The sequence below is a fragment of the Tinamus guttatus genome, unplaced genomic scaffold (assembly GCF_059628265.1).
Source record: "Tinamus guttatus ecotype Peru unplaced genomic scaffold, ASM5962826v1 Tinamus_guttatus_pri_ptg000510l, whole genome shotgun sequence".
In the NCBI taxonomy this organism is placed as follows: domain Eukaryota; kingdom Metazoa; phylum Chordata; class Aves; order Tinamiformes; family Tinamidae; genus Tinamus; species Tinamus guttatus.
The window spans coordinates 170,835-188,391 of NW_028289044.1; the positions used below are offsets into that span (position 1 = coordinate 170,835).

Genomic DNA, 17,557 nt, shown 5'->3' on the forward strand with positions numbered 1-17,557 from the left:
TGTTTTTATGAATTAAGCTCATGTCCTTACAGGGAAGCTGGAAAGGGGTGAGGGACCTTATTCATTAGTCTTGCTCTGAATCGTGCTTTATTAATGTCCAGAACCCATTTTTTTCCTTCAGGATGGCTGACCACCTGACAGATAACAGCATTAGTAACTTACCTCATGAAACATGGGAAGAAACATTCTCACAACATTTTCACCATTTTTTGCATTGGACTGCTACAAAAAGATCCTTGATGAAAACTTTATTTATAGCAATATAGGAATGTATGAAAAATACATACTGTGAAGCTAAAGTTAGCATTTGCAAACTTTGGAAAGCATTTGGACTCACATAGGATAGATAAGAATTGATTACCAATTCTTTCCTGTCATCTGCCCTGACCACACAGCAGCATTTCACACAGGCCTTCGAAATGAGAATGTGATCAGGGCCAGCACTAGGAAGATGCACAGATTTTTCATACACACCTCAAGACAGCTACCACTTAAAAAGCATTGGGAAGGGCCAGGTACAGAGAGAAGACTCCCTGACCTCTGGGATATGGCAAAAAATCAGATTTGGGGAAAGACTGAAATAGCTTCACAACTGACCAATCCTACTGGGAGTAAGAAAAATAGTTATGCTAAAACTCCAACATGGAGTATCACCTCGAGGTCTAACCATTCAGTCAAACAGAATGACACATTATAAAAGATTTCCCATTCCCCAGCTGTTATTATACACTTTTCCTCCAGCTCAGGAAGTTCGAAGAAGTCAGCTGTTTCACACGCTGAGTGACTTCTACAAAATGTCTGAAAAAATATATTTTCTAATAATTTTTTTGCTAGAAAGGAAATATAACATATTGGATGCTGAGTAGTGTAGGTCTGGAGGGCAACAGATTGCATAAATTCTTTGGATTAAAATAGCAAAGAGGACCCTTTTGTATAATCCAGAAGTAATTTGGAATGGGATAGCACAAGTCGAAGAACTGCAATGCATAACAGCCATAAATCTCCCATCTGTGCATAGCAGACCTCAGAATGGACTGTTTGAACCTATACAGGCAGTAACACTTTGCATCTCTTCGATTCACATCATTTAACACTTTCCAAAAGTCATTGGAAAGCCATATCCAGCATTACGGTCCCTCAGCATCCACGCTCTGCTCACAAGGATGTCTGTGAAAACTGCTGTGCATGGTTAGGTCTGAATTGTCCTTCCCATAACATCTCCATGGAACATAAAATATGTCAATCTCACTGCAATCTGGGCCAGAAATAAGCTGACCAGTTACTGAAAGCAATGTAACACTGGATCCTGTATCATACCCCCTGGCTCTAACTTCTCCATGTATTTATTTCACAGAAAGCAGAATATGCAAGACATATTCTAAATACTGGGTATGGGCTAGAAAAAAATAATAATAGAAGACTTTTCTGCTGGTGGCAAGTACAATTTGTAGCTAAACAGATTTTGACTTCTGTTTTCCTCTGCAATGGATCCAACATAAGAAATATAGCCTTGGAGAATATGCAATCAAAAATCATCCCAGATGTCTCCTAAGGCAACAAATACGGATCAATCAACTAGGATCTACAGTCAAATACTTTGAGCAATTTAGGTTTTACCGATTGCAAACAGGACTTTTACACACAGCAAGGGAACAGAATACTGGTCTGATGTTGGAAACTGAGTATTATTTTAATAAAGGATAATACAAGCTACAAATACAGCATAACATAAAATACATGGAGCACTACTCAGGAACATAAAGCAACAACAACAAAACAACAGAACCAACAAAGGAGGAGCAAGGAACAAGGCCAAAATAGAGTTGCCCTTCTTGGGATTCAGTGAGTGACCAGCCATTGGGGGTGGCCTTGCTTGGGGACACTGCCATTCCCTCTAACAGCCCCGCCAAGGGGGTCTATTCAGTATCTCAGCAAGGGAAAGGCAGTTTATGTGAGGAAAACCAGTCAAGAAGATTATTCAGCAGACCCACTAACCTTCTGTAATATTTATCGTAAATATATTCTAAGCATGCTTACATATGGTAATTAAGGAACATCAGAATGAATAATATCCAGATAAAACAGAAAAGCGGTAATGACCGAAAGAGCAATCTGGATTTAAGCACTTTGTTGGATAGTGATGACCATGATCAACAGAATGATTCTGATTTCAGGCATGAAGTCTACATTCTTCCTGCTGATGAATAATCTTTTATATTGTCTGCGCTTATCATATATCTCTGCTTAGAACCACAGGTATTACATAGCTGATTTTTTTTTTATTTATATGACCCTTGCTCCCCTCTCTGCCTGCATTCATGTAAGATAAAAACACTTTGAGAGTTCAATTATTGCTGAGAAAAGTAAGAAACTATTATTCTATCATCTAATTATTTTTCTGCCATCAAATTATGTACGATTTTACGTTCCTGGCAAAAGTTAACGAGAAAGCAAGAAAGAGCCAGAGCGCGAGGGCCCCGCTGGCTCTCGTGAGGCCTCGCGCGCGGCGCCGCTCCAAGACCCCCAGGGCCACGAAGGAGCACGCGGAGCCACCGAGGGCTGAACTCATCAGCAAGAGGCAACCAGCAGAGCAAGGGCAACGAAAAACTTGGATTCCATCCGTTTCCAAAGAAGCCCAGATCTAGGAAATATGGTGGAGTACAGGAGGTAAGGGGAAAGGAAAAGAAGTTCAATTATATTAGTTGAAGAAGATACTACAGCTCTCTACTACAGAAAAAGATACTACAGTATCAGTAAAGATACTACAGTAAAATGTAGCCGCAGGGGTTAGAGCCTTCTGGCACAACCACTTCAGGAAAGAGAGAAGGCGCTTTCAACTCCAGCCTCTGGCCAACTCCAGGTCTATCACACAAGCCTTAAAAGAGCCACAATTTTGAGCAACGCCAGGTAAAACAGATAAACCACAGAAGAACAGCCATTGCCACTAACAGCAACAACTAACTGTAAGAAGATGAGAAACCATGACAAATTCAGGTCTTCACACAAAGATTTCATCACTTCCCACTGTCTAGGCAGCACACCCTACAAAATGCTTTCATCAGGTAGCCTGAACAGCCACCATCTTCCAGTAACCTGCATTTTTAAGCCTTATTTTGAAGTAAATTCTGCCATAGAGTGAGGTGCCATGAAGAACTCAGGCAGTTGTTGCTACAACAAGTGGAGAAATCTTCTGTACAGGACCATGACTAGGCCCCAACACAGTTGCAAGCACGCGGACAAGGCCTGGCACACACTTATTATGAGAAGAGAGGAAGAAAGCACATTTCCCGCGACCATGCAAACATAAAACAGCTCCTCAGTTGCTTATTGTTTAAAATAGTTTCAAAAATCCTGGCATATACAGATAAAATAACAAGATTTTTAAAAAATGTATCATAAATTCAACCGATCTCACTGGTAACAAGATTTAAAGCTTTCTTACCTGTCCGATGTTGTGTCACTCGCTACTTGGTGCTTTGCACCTGAACCATTTTTAATCGAGTCTTGTCTTGTGAGCCCTTGAGATCTGCTTTTGTCCAGCGCTTGTGTGGACGGGTCACCCGGCGGCGCTTGGTGCTGCGAAGGCTCCTGGAGTTTTGCTTTCTTCTCTTGAGGGGCCTCCTCGTTCCGCAGACCGCGAACACCGTCCTGACCACGCTGCTGTGGCGCATTTGATCCACTGTTATAGAACCAGGCTCCTGATTTTGTGAGGATTTCTTGTTGTTTTCGGCACAAATTACATACCCACATTACCTGTTCGGAGATACGGGAATGGAAAATCTGTTAGTTTGTAAACGCTGTGTTTGCAAAGTGTTGGTCAAGTGTACATCAGCTGTTCTTCTACAGGTGGAAAGAACACAATTTTTCTTCTGTTAGATGAAGTTGCAAGAAATTTATCACCAGCACAATAAAAATGTCTGTACAACTTTGAAAGACAGTATTTTTTAAAAATGGATAAATACAAAACATTTTTATGCTACTTCTGTTTCATTATTTATAGTGCATGGGATAGATAGCAGACGTATATATTTAAAGCATCTAACTATTAGCATTTGCATATTTGAAAAGGAAGACTAAATTATAAGGATAATAAAAAGCAGAAAAAAAAAGACATAAAAATCAAGTTAAAACTATCCAATTAAAACATTCTCTTACTAAGTTACAGAAAGGAACATCGGAAAAGATTCTCTGCTGCAGTGAACAATGATTTTATCATCCTCCAAAATGCCTTGCTGATTTACATCAGCCAGGCTCTGTATCTTGCATTTACCTGATGAAGCTGAATCCAGAGAGTGACTTGATTTTCAAAGCTATTGCAAATGAAAGCCATTTTAAAATAAATTAGTAATATATAGGGCAGTGAGTCTATTTCACGGCCAAGATTTATTTTTCACTGTATAATTACTATATTAAAATGACTAAAGTTTCCCAGTTAAGGGATCGTGAATTTACAGTTATGAGATTTTTAATATTACACAATATGTTTGCTTGAGAGGTTTTTGTATCTGATTACCTTAGTCACCTGACAGTGAAGAAACCTGCCAATGCCAATTATTTCTAAAATTAAATTTACATTCAGTTCTTTCATTATGTGACAAGAAATCAAGATGTAATGAAAAGAATGTAATAGGCCAGTTACTGATACAGAAGCACATTTGAATTACTTTGTTATCTTAAAATTTTGATTGTATATAGCATTGATTCACTTCTGATCCTTTGTCCCTTTTCATTTGTCTTTGGCCTTTTGGCTATTTTGGGTTTTTTAATGTTTTTCCCTTACTTTGCAGACAAAATTATATGATTTTTTATATTATATTTATATATTTTTAATATTCTATACACGATCCTTGACGGCCTACACTCAGCCTTCCGCTCAGCCTCCGGTTCTAGTCAGTGCAGGAGATGCGCTGCTTCCTTGGCTCGCATCACAGTACAACCAAGGGCCTAGTTAAAGTTCTTCATTATTCCTTTAAAGCAGCCAGTAAGTTAGCTGAATCACCTTGAAAACACCGTTTCTTTCTCTCCATAAACATACACCAGAAGGGGTTTGAGAAGCTTTAGGCTGCACCTTATTTGGGCTCTTCAGGAAGTTATCTAACAGCACACTTGGGCCATGCCGCCTAGACACGTCTCACCAAAAATGTTTTGATGAAGGTTTCCTGTAGAAGGCTGCTTAGGTAGAGAGTTCTCACTCCAACTGAACTCATCGATTTCCTCATTCACAGACTGCCAGGCCGGGGGCAGGAAAAGCAGGTGCTACTTGCTCATTTAATCATGGCACTACGCCAGCCTGGTAAATTTCCCTCCAAAAAACTTCTTATAGCACTGATATTCCACCTCTGAGAACTCCTGTCATCTTATTTCAACACAGACGACAAGCGTTGGCACAGGTATAAAAGGGGGACTCCCTAAGCAGGTGTCTGAAGCAGGTTAGACCTCCAGAATGAAGGTCAGTCCCACACACGCTTCAGGCCTGGCCGATACCCAAGGGATGTTGAACGGGTCTGTTTTACCTTCTCTAATTAAGCTCAGAAGTAGACAGAAGCTCCAAGTTTAAAGTACAGCAAAGGCAAAAAATATGTTTGCCTTCTCTAACTGATAATGATAAAAGCCTTTAATATTTCCAACTGCTTAGTGCACAGCTGAAAATATACATCAGTGTAATCAGAGAACCAGGTCTGAAAGAACTTTTCAAGCACACAAATGCTTAAGAATTTGATTGACTGCAGTTCAAATCCCCCAACGCCTCTGCATTTCTCCTTCCTTCCTTCCTTCCCTCCTGTGGTTTTTTTTGCTCCATAGTAGGAGATGATAGAACATCACAAAAACTGGGTATCACAGGCATCACAACTGAGCAAGCTTGTCCTTGGCTCTCCGCCACGTTCTGTCCCAGAACACTGCAATCCACGATGACCACTATTATCCTCTTGTACCCAACAAAACGATTCTCCTTCCGATAGGAGATATTAAATTACCTCCTCTGAAAACAGAGGGCTCCTGATCTAACCCCTTCCCCACAAAACACACAATGTAGTGATCTACTTCAATATAAACCTCTGCTCCTAACAGGCTCGATAGCTGAAACAGTGCCTCAAAACACAGCAATGCCACTGTAAGTGCCCAAGAACCCCTCTTACGAGGGGGAAACAGGTAAGCTTCTTATCACAGAAGTCCTCAACCCCTGTCTCCATTCCAAAATGTCAACCTCTGTCTCTATTTAAAGATGTGGTCCCTATCTTACTTGCAAATACCTACTGCATGATCATATGGCATTTTGTTTCCGTCTCCCAAGTCTAGAGTCTGTTTTTCCACTGCTAATGACACTTTACAGAAGACATGGTATCGCATCCCTGGTCCTGCTGATGTCTAGCTAGTTCTAAACATATTGTGCAATGTTTCTTACAGACTACTGAAGTAACTGGGTCAGACCTATAGGAAACTACAAATGCTTTACCAGAAAACACATCAAGAAACATGAAGGAAAAAATGTAAAAAAAAAAAAAAAAAAAAAAAAGGAGGGGGGAAGAAGAGGAAGAAAAAAATCTAACCTGGGATGTCCCACAACGGAATAAGAAATTCATTTGAATGAATTCTCATATTCATGAGAACATGAAGATTACATATATGTGTGTCTGTATTTTGCAGATTGTACTGCAATATGTGCAATGTACTTCCAACATCCAGACTTCCCTGGCATTGACCTAAGGATTTACAATTTTTGCCGAAAGCAATCGCAAGGCTCGTACAGAAGAGTCACTGTCACAAACGGAGAGAAATATAGAGGCTTTTAACATACGAAGAAAAGGAAGAACTAACATGAAGAAGTGACTTCATCTTAGCATCCTTGGGCTTGTCCTGTCAGTTGAAGAACACCAGCAATTTCCAGCGTAGATCTCGGCAATTTGTGACGGACACACGAGCCAGTGTGGCACAGGGACAAGGGCAGACTCCTTACCCTTCTAAAGGAATAATTCTAAAAGGCCTGATCCCTTATGGAAGATATCTACCTTCTCGAGTCATCACACTGACTACTACCCCTGATTTAAAACTCCCAAGGATGGAGCAGAAGGGCCCCGTAACACTCTCGTGTCAAACACGTGCCCAGGAACGTTTCCTGAACACAAACACCCACATGGGAACTTGTGGCTGTTGGTTCGGCTCCGAACGGGAACGCTGCCATTCCCAAAGACGAAATGGACAAAGGCTGCTCTCCCACATCCCAAATAACTATTTTTAAGCTGGAGTGTAAGCGCTAGTGATGCTGGACCAACGGCTCCGCAGGCCAATACAAAAGTCTGAAACACCATCTAGTGCCTAGCATGAGAATTGCTGCAGTTCCTGTAAAATGTGTTTTCTGAGTGATCTGTCAGCATGACCTGACAAAAGGCCTCTTGCCGGGCATTTTAACATTAACTCTGAATTTCATTTGTCTTTCTGGTACAGTTTTTTCAGACACACTTTCTCTTTACAAAAGGTGTGCTAAATCAGGCTGAGACAAATTTTCAAACCTTTAATCCATTTCTGTTTCCCCAAGATTGATTCTACACCTGGCAAAAACAAGTTCCAAATTTTGAGGGATTTCTTCACCAGTCTTTTGCACCAATGCTATTAAATGCTCTAACATCTACCAGCATCTCCTAAACACTCGATCGCTTAATATCAAAACTTTTTACTTATTACATAAGCCTATAAAAAGCAAAGTCTGCAAAACCAGAAATATCCATTTAACCAGCTATTGCACATCTGCAGCTCTCTCTAACATACTTAATGCAAGAACCATTACTCCTTTCATTGTCACAAAGGCATTCCACCCACTTCTTTTCAGTTGGTGGAAATTCTTCATACCACCGTCACGCACCACTTTAAATCCATCAATATTGGAGAAGATATTTATAAAAACAAAGATATTTACAAAGAAAGAACATTTGCAGATATTATAAAGCTAAAATGTGCATAATTTAATAAAGTGGCTATAATATCGCAATCAATATATTTAGAAAAACTATGTGAATAGATGGCTACCTTACCAAATACCACTCACTATTCCCTTAAGCATTATTGAAGTACATTTGGCCCAGCATTAAGTTCTGAGAACAAAATGGAAGTCTTACTGCATTTAAGATTAAAAGACACAGCATATTTGACTACATAGCAGATAATGGTCTCAATTTGATAGTTTAGACACTATAATCTAAGAAATGATGACAGCAAATTATTAATAGCCTCCAGAACAGTATTTTGAACTCTATGGAGATGCAAGGTACAAAATTGAACTGAAAGTGTAATAGGGTTTCTAGAGAAGAATAAGTTTTATAATTATTATATTACTGTATCTCTTAGCGCTAAGCTGCTTGCTGGGTGAGTGTTATATTATCTGCTATGCTTGTTGTTACTGTTCTCCTTTGGTTTTTCAGAAGCAAATCATTTGGTGCACAGGTACATGTTATTTTAATTTTTTATACATGTTATTTTGTTTGTCCTCATATTTTGGGTAAGATGAATCCCTCGGACATTCTACAAGTTAACAGCAACACTGCATTCCAAAGAACTGGGAGAACCAAGGAAAAGGTAAGAAAAGTCTCCCCTCTTTCTTTGAATTCAACATCAACTTTACTAAATATTTTTATTGAAGTTTTTCTTCAGTGTGTTTTTCTTTCTTATTTTTCTTTCTTTCTTTCTTTAAAGCAGATGCAAATGCAAACCAATGTGATCCCATCATGGAGCAGTGCAGTGTCTGAAGCCACCATTTACCGAAGGGGTTTCTAGAAGGAAGGAGCAGTCCAACCTCCACTAGCCCCAGCTGTGGCTTGGTGAATCCGGGCTGGCACTTGGCAGCACGAGTCGCCTGCTTCTCTACAGACACTGAAATTACGGTTATACAGCAAATGCAGGGATCTTTGTGCATGTGGCCCTGTTTGCTCCTTCCAAGGACAAGCAGGGGCCAGTGGTACCTTCCTTCCCTCCAGCTGCAGTTCCTGAGGGGCTTTCCCCATTTTTGGTTTGAAACACAACACTGAGGGTTCTCACAGAACTCATAGCTCAATCAGTGGTTCTGGGTCTGCATGGCCACTCGGAACACTGTATGCCCCCCAAAATGAGACTGAGCTCCTTTTTTGTCTTGGTTTTTTTTTTCTGGAGACATTAAAATCCTCCAAAATCCTCAGTAAAATGGCTTGATGGGCCACTGTTAATGGTTGATACCAGAAGTAAAGCTTTTTAGTGTTCTTCAAGATTTTTGGAGTGGGAAGCTCTTGAAATTACAACAGACCCTCTAAAGTTAGCTGACACATTAATTCCTATCATCTGTTTGGTTCTCTACACCATCAAAAAAGAGAGGCTCATGTTTGCTCTAAAAAACAAGGATTTTCTTTTTCTCCACTCCAAAGTCTGGATTCTCTTTCACACCTGAGACTACAAGTTTCTATTTCTGGTGAGGGAAAGTCCGTACTCCGCATTCCTTTTTATGAGCTGCTCCTTTGTACAAGTGTGTGCAACACTCGCAGTATGGGCTATCAGTGGCCAGCACTTACACTCCTGGAAAGCACAGGGGCTTTGCAATGACTGGAACATTTAGGAAGTTCCATAGGGATATCCTTCCAGAGGCTCAGGTCAAGATTAATGATACAAGTTTTGTAGTTACTAAGATTTATTTTAAAGGCACAAATGTGTTACCCCAGGGAGAATGTAATAGATCATACTACTTTATGATCATATACTATAAACAGCAGAGTCAGAACACTTATTTTAAGGAGGCAGAAATTTTTCTACTTCAAGCTACTGTTCTGACTTCATCATCTTGCAAAACATGAAGGCCCATCATACAGTGGTCAATATGCACCTCTTTCTTTTTTCTTTTTTTTTTTAAGAAATCTTCCTTTTCCTCACATCTTCTTTCCAGGTATATATATACACATATACATATTTTTTTTTCAGCTTAATGATATCTTTTTTCCTTCCTGTTCTTTTTCAGTGTTTACCCTGAAATTTTAGGCAGGAGGTTGATTGCCTGCAGTCTCTTCCAACATGAATGATGATGATGCAACAGCATTTCTATAGCACTTTTTCTACATGAATGCAAATCCCAAAAAACTGTTTTTAGCCCAACAGAATTACTCTGGATGCATTTGATTGCAACTAAGAACACAAACTCCCTGTAGTGCGTATGGACTCTGTGGATAGTTTAGCTTGAATTAGGTATCAGTCAATTTTATTGCATCTCTTCTAAAGCAAAATGTGCAAGATTTCACACTCTCTATAAAGAAATCAATAACGTTATTGACACTGCATGGTAGTTCCTTCTGCTCCAGTACTACAGCAAATGGAGATCATATCCATATGGATCTATTTATCCATTCAGCTGTACTTGGGATGCCTGTGGGATACCTTCACCTTTTATGTCATACCATTACCTTCAGTGAAAGGAATGCATTTAGTTAAAGCAGCCCATTACAGGAGCGGATTACCTCTAAATTTGTGATTGCTATTAAAAAAAAAAAAAAAAAAAGATTAAAAATTCCTTTCCAGTATTTTGCTATGCCACTAGTCTGTGCTATGGTACTGCCTTTGGCTTTCAGGCAAGTAATAAAGGTATAATCAGAATATAACTCTACTGATACTATAACCATACTGATGTGTTTAGCTGTTTGTGCTGAGCTCACAGACCAAGCCCTGGGCCCAAAAAGCTCTGTTTAATACCACAAGGATTCCAACAACAGTTACTAAATTATATATAAGGCTTAATATATAAGGCTAACACATCTTTACATGAATTTCGATATATGTATTTGCACATTTTGTGTACTGAGAGCTACTATATTTTCAGTTTGCTCATAAGCTGATAATGAATATATTATGTATGAACGCATATGATGGAGTCACCAAACAACAAGCCAGCCTAAAGTAACTCCTTTGATACAGTATATAATTACATTATTTTACTTTTTTAAGAATATGAGAGAAAAGGTTAATATAGTAAGTGACTACAAGTTTTAAATGGTGTCTTGACTCTTCTGAATTAATAATCTTTATCATCCTAACCATAGAGTACATCTTTCCTATACCTTTGTTTTATTATTATCCTCAAGGCAGAACCTGACACTCCTGTATATAAATCTTCCTTTCAATCAAGAGCACTGTCAGTAATTAAGACACCTGACCATGAAAACAAATTATTTATGCTGATAGTATGTAATGAAGCCCAGTTGCACTTGAAACTGTTAGTTGCAAGACTAATTTAGGTGGGTTAACACAAGCCAGAAGTATTCCATGAGCATGCAGACTCTTCCTAAAGTGTACTGTACACAGAGAAGCAGCTCACACATAGAATAACAGATGTCTTTCAACATCTATGGTCTATTTTACAGCAGGCAAAATAATGATTTTTGCTTTTGTTGCCGAACTAGAAAATTGCATAAAAATGCTTCCAAGCCTAACTGCTAGTGATTTCATTTCACGGTGAAAGACCATTCTTTTTCAGCAGCTTGACTGTTTGTTAAAAGCAGTTTTTTCCTGCTCCTCTGCCTTGTTCATAGTGGCAGGGCTCACCTCAGCACCCTTCAGTCTCAGGCCTTTCAGTGCCAGTGGCGAGCGTGCATAATCCAAGCACGCTGGCCCACACAAGCCACATCCGATTCTTCCAAGAGTCTCCATGACTTTATGATGATCCAGACTGCTGTGGGACAGCAGCTAACTCGAGGGCAGGCGAAGGCTGGCAGAGCACCCACCAGCAGGCCCTGCATCCCAGCACACACGGCCGCTGCTTCCCAACCGGAGCGTGGAAGCCGGCACGGCGCTCCGCACCGCCACCAGGCCCTGCGACCTAGGAGGGGTGCACTAAATACACCTGCTATCACTGCACAGAACCTCTAACAGCTCCACAAAGCCTCCTTTAACCTTGGAAACTTGCACAGTCACACAGCACATGAAGAACGTGCAGTTGGCCCCTTTGCTGACGTTTCAGACTGTAGCAGTCTCAAGAAACAAGGGAACTGGAACATGTATTTGCTGTCAATCTTCCCAGCAACAATTGAAGATCATTTAGTAGGAATGTTGGATTGAAAGAAACTCTAATAATTAATTCCAGTTGCCTACTGCCTCAAGCCACAGCATCTTTTAATAACTTCATAATTTGATAAAGTTCCATTTTAAAATTATCTACAAATAGTGAGGCCAAAATCTGTCCGAATGCTTTTCCAAGGCTTACAGCTTCAATGGAAAGAAGGTCTTTTAATTTTCAGAACTTGTTTATTCTATGATAGTTTATTACCCCTTATTCACATACCAGTGCTAAATAGTTCCTTTTCCTCCTTAGTGTTTGCTGCCCGGTATTTTTTATAGACAGCAATCAGGTACCTCCTCTGCTTTTATTTTGCAAGACGAAATAGATTTAGCTCTTTCGGGCTACGTCTGTATTAGCAAACAAAACATGGCCATGGCCCAGAACTGAGGGAAGCTCCTGCTTCCCGGCCCAGCCGGGGCCTTTGCTGGCCATTCCTCTCGCAAAGAAGCCAGGAGAGGCTGCAGGGAGCAGCACCAGGAGCTGCTCCTAAGGAGCAGCGCGGACACGGCCGCCCTGTGCCGGAGAGGTCCAGAGTCCAGGAGTGTTGGGCAGGACTGGCCCGCACAGCAGCTGCAGGCTGTACCCCGAAGCCTGGGCTACACCTTAGTGCTCATTCCCACCATGATCCTGGCGATCCTGCTCTGTACCTCTCTCAGTTAGAACTCGTCCTTCTTGAAGGCAGGTGCTCAGATTGCCAAAGGTCCCTCTAGAGGCAGAGTGAAGAAAAACATCAATTTTTTAAAAACATCCTGGACAGCAGTCTAGGATTTTTTTTTCCTGTGATTTACAAAATCAAGGGACACTCAATTTGGAGTAGAAATTCCTATTAGTCCTTAAGTTAATGCTCTATATTAATGCTATTTAATCTCACTCATTTTTACAACTAATGTTCTCAAAATTATCTGGGTATTTATTATGTGCTACCAATCCAATCTGAACAGTTTTGCCCATTTGTTCCCTTAATTCCTCAAAGAATTCTCCATAGAAAGTGTTTCTAAAGTGCCTATTGCTGATGGATTAGAAACTCACGATGGAAGAAAAGCAGCTACATTTGTGGTAGAAAAGAAGCAAGAAGGCAGCTATGGCTGGAGTCAGGTGATGTCATGGACATTAGAATTAATTTTCTACAGCTTTATAGAAAAGTGATCCACTCTGTTTAACAGTTTATTACATAAATCCAGGGTGTGTGAAGATATTAATTTTTGTTTATTAACAAATGAGCACAATTTTCTTGACTTTCTAAACATAATACTAACTTTGGGAAAAAAATAAGTATTGCATTCCACCAGATTTGGCACACAATAGAAATAACCCAAATCACACTTCTGGGCTTTTCTATTTCACAAAGATTTGTTTACTCTCAAAGGCCTGGATCAAAATATTCCAGTATCTTACAGTGATTTGATTTTGAAGCTGTTTTGTTGCCTCCAAGTCTCACCTAGATGTTATTTAGATGTTGTTTTTATTACATGGTCTCTGTTCCTAGTTCTGCATTTGTGCCCTGGCGTCGTTGAACGATCTGCAGCACGGAGGTGCTGAACACACGCAGTATCTCACTGCTGTTAGCTGTTCCAAGGTGAACAGCACTTAAGTGTTCACGTGTTGTTTACTCCCATAAAACATGACATCAACGACAAGCCAAAAAGGGTGAAATTACACTACCACCACAGTAAGTCTGCGGTCTGTATGTTGTTGCCATTGAAATGCAGCCAAGAGAACTATACCATTTACATACTCCGTGACGTCACTAATTAATAAAACGGTCTCAGAAAAAAAAAAAAAAAAAAAAAAAAGAAAGATCCAAATGTAAGGAAGTGTGGAAGACAATGGGAAAATCGAGCTGGAGCCTATAATGCAGTTACTGCCACGCTGAACCTCGCGTAGACCATCTCCAATTGAACATGAACTTGCTGCCTCTCAGCAGGGCAGCCCCAGCAGCAGCACAACCCGCGCAGGCTGCAAAACCCAGCCAAGAAGCTCAGAACTGCATTCAGGCTGGACGTCAACGCTCGTTCGCACCCTACGTCAGGCACAATCTAAGCAGAATTCAGGACGTACATATCGTTTGCCCACATAAGATGCAGCTACAACTAACGCTGACAGAACCTAAAACCATTCCATCTAAAATAAAAATAAATTAATTTGTATTTCAGTTTAATGAAACTTCAAAATAGAAATGCAGGAGAGGAGGAGGAAAGTAATAAACTTAGTGATACCTAACACAGTCAGCAATATATTATTTATCAGAATCCTAAAGACAACAATCATATTTAGCCAAGGGAAAAGGAGGCTACCTATAAAGGAATAAAGCCAGTTCTTAATTGCATGTCGAACTGTCCCCTTTGTAAAGGAACATCTGGGTAGTGGTCTACTACTCTATTTCAAATACAGACAATTCTCTGCATTTCCATAATTACTTTCTTTCTTTAGAATATCTATGAATTCTAAATGTGTAAAATACTTCTGCTACTTCAGCAGTCTGTTAAGACAGATAGGTGAATGCATCCCCTTAGTATAAATCAGTGAGCCTCCAAAACCCAAGTGGGTTATTACTGAGACTTACTGCCATCCCTACTCTGCATTTCATGCAGATAATTCTATCTACATCTTAACAACCAGCTCCTACTTGACTGTTGCTTTGCATCCTTCCATTTCGCAGGCAATGGGAGGCAGGCCAAGCAGTACTCATCACACAGGCATTCAGGTGACACTTTAAAGCAGGAACGACGCCAAGTCTCGTACACGAAGTCCTTCACCTCCTTCAGAGCTCATAGGATGAAGATTCGAATGACGTGAGGGAAACAAGGTCTCTTTGAGGAAGAATCCATTCTCAGATCTCAGCCAGCAGCTAACGACTCGAGGCCGTCTCAAGGAGTATTCCCGAATTATAACGATAATATAGTCCCAGCAAACTCTGCATTACGAGTTGAAGCTCTCATCAGAACAGAAGACCCTCCAAAGCAGGTCCTGAAACCCACCTCAGCACGGTACCAATTCATACCTAGAGCGCCTAACAAAGCACATACAGCTCGTTAAGAAAACAGAGCACATTATGCACCTACTGCACTGCTGGCAGTGTACCCTGATAAAACAGCACGTCTTACTAGTGTCATCTCCGTGTGCCTACTGCTTCTCCCTTCATTTTTTCATCATGTGCCTCAGTTGAATGGAGCGAACCAAGCTCTGTGAAGACACTGTGTGCAGCCTTTATGAACACTCCAGGTTAAATGACTGAGAAAAAAGAAAAAAGGTGAAATAGGCACTTCCACCAGGGTTAATTCCTGACACGGAGTCACAGTGAAACAACAGCTCTGCTTTGCTACAGACTTTACGAGCAGTTGCATGAGATGTCACTGCTCAGACTTGCTGTTCTCCCGGTTTTTTGGCTCCTGTGGTTTTCTGGACAAAAGCAATCATCAAGAATGGGAACCTCTCTGAGGCAAAGTAGCATCGTAGCTCCTTACGTAGCTACATTAGGAGTCTTAACGGCATAATGACACAGACCTTTTTAATAGCCAGGTGATTTATCATTAGAAATTTTAGATTTTGAACCAGGCCAAGTAAAAGCATCGTAACTGCCAACTCCTAGAATTTTACCATTGTGCTTACACTGAACTTCAAACTGTTACCTATTGTATTTATAAATTCTTTCCAGACAATAAAAGTAAGTAGCTCAGAAAAGCAAATACTTCAGCTTCACTCTGGAAGAATGAAACATAATGGTGATGGTCGGGGCAGGTCCATCCTTCCTACCAAGGAGACTCTGAGAGGCCTGTGCTCAAGGTGCAGAGCTACCATCTGCCTGGAAGTTCTTCAACGCTACCCACCAGCACGAGACTCTGAATCTGAGGAGCTCCGAAGCAGACGTGGCAAAACAGCTCCCGTGAACAGTCCTCATTCCTTCCAGTACAAAGTACCAGAGATGCTCAGAACCCTAGTCTGAGTGCAGAAAGGCTCCTAAAGGTTTTTCACTGGCTTCAGGAAAGGCACAAACTCCTTGGGATGAAAGGGTCAGGGAGTAGGTACCACACGTAAGACAGGTGAAGAACTCCTAGGATCAAAATTTAACATCACCATATCCAATCTAAAAAGAAATTTCATGCTAATTCAGCATGACTCTAACATTTTGCATGAAGCTCGGCATTTCTACAGCTACTATACTCTTCTATTAGCTTGCAGATTAAGCCTTTTTCCTCACACTCAAGTGGAAAACTTCCCCCAGCCTTTCGTGTTGCTGCCATTCTAGTCCCCTTCCTTGGAGATGAGCTGCTTCTCCCCCTGGGAGAAAAGACAGCGATATATAATGAACTATTTTAACATATTAGAGGATTCACGAAAGGGAAAGCTGCTAGGAAAGCCCAGTTACAGGAAAAACTGTAACTAGAGTTTGCACATTAATATGCATAACTGCAAGGATCAAAGCAACAGGACCACTAAGCGTCTATTCCACAGTGGTAAAACTACTTTTCATGAATGGTAACATCCAAGGTCCTTGTAAGAGTAGAGCATGAGCACAGAGGACTGGCTCGCAGTGCTTTCTAACATCCTGTAAAGAAGCCTGTAAAGAAAGGAAATGCCATGATCTATAGGGTCAGCTTGGGAAACTTCGCCATACTGTCCAGGTTTGAAAATAACACGGTTTCCTTGCTGGACAACCATGACTTTCAAGGCATAACGAAGATCTGACTGCAAGTTTTTCACAGGAGAGGAATTTTGGGACTTTTTCTGCAAAGCTCTGAAATCTCTCAAAGATCTGAAACAGTGGGATTTTTCTGAAAACTGGAAATTTTCAGAAACTAAATTATGGTGAAAAGTACATTCCTGCAGATCATTTCCTAAGGGAATGATACCCCACAGACATGCTCCACACTTCATACATGGAACCTAATCATTTATCCTACGGCTCTGATCTTTATCATTAAAGGACTCAGTTCACAGCCCTCTTTGTTCAACATGTCACCTATGCTCCCGTGAGGCTGCAATTAACAGAAACCCGGGCTGATCTGAATGGTACCCAGTAAAGCACACAGATTAAAAACACACAGACAACAGGACTGGGTCTTCTGATCTTTACTATAAAGGTTGAAATGCTTCTATTTCCTTAAATAGTATCCTGGTAATTTCTACCAGGAGTGTTTTGATAAACACAAAAAACTTAATGAAAGTCCTAAGAAAAGGAGACGTTGACAAGATTTACATCTGTTTCTACTAAAAATTGAATTTAAAATTCATGAAGCAGTTAGCACCGGAGTATCATAACCCTATTCAGAATACAAAATGTATATTATTAAGCCTTTGCTACAATTAGATTAAACAAAGTCTAGTATTACAGGATCAAAGCTATTTTATTATTAAGGCTCCCATAACTAGCCAGTTAAATAAATTAAGTAACTACAAGAAAAATGATCATACAGATTTGGAAAAAGTCCAGAAATATAGAACATCACACAGAAAAATCTCTTAGCAATGTAGTCCATAGTAATAAAGAATTTTCTCTTG

General features: G+C 40.4%; 1 protein-coding gene across 1 annotated transcript in view; it reads right to left on the reverse strand.

Annotated features, from left to right (window-relative positions):
• RIMS2 (regulating synaptic membrane exocytosis 2) overlaps window positions 1-17,557 on the reverse strand; it is a gene marked incomplete at its 3' end in the record, with an annotated part of 276,506 nt that overhangs the window by 168,581 nt on the left and 90,368 nt on the right. Inside the window, exon 3 of the mRNA XM_088533604.1 lies at window positions 3,443-3,753. Within this exon, the coding sequence (XP_088389730.1) occupies window positions 3,443-3,753 (311 nt within the window). The remainder of the gene's footprint in view (window positions 1-3,442; window positions 3,754-17,557) is intronic.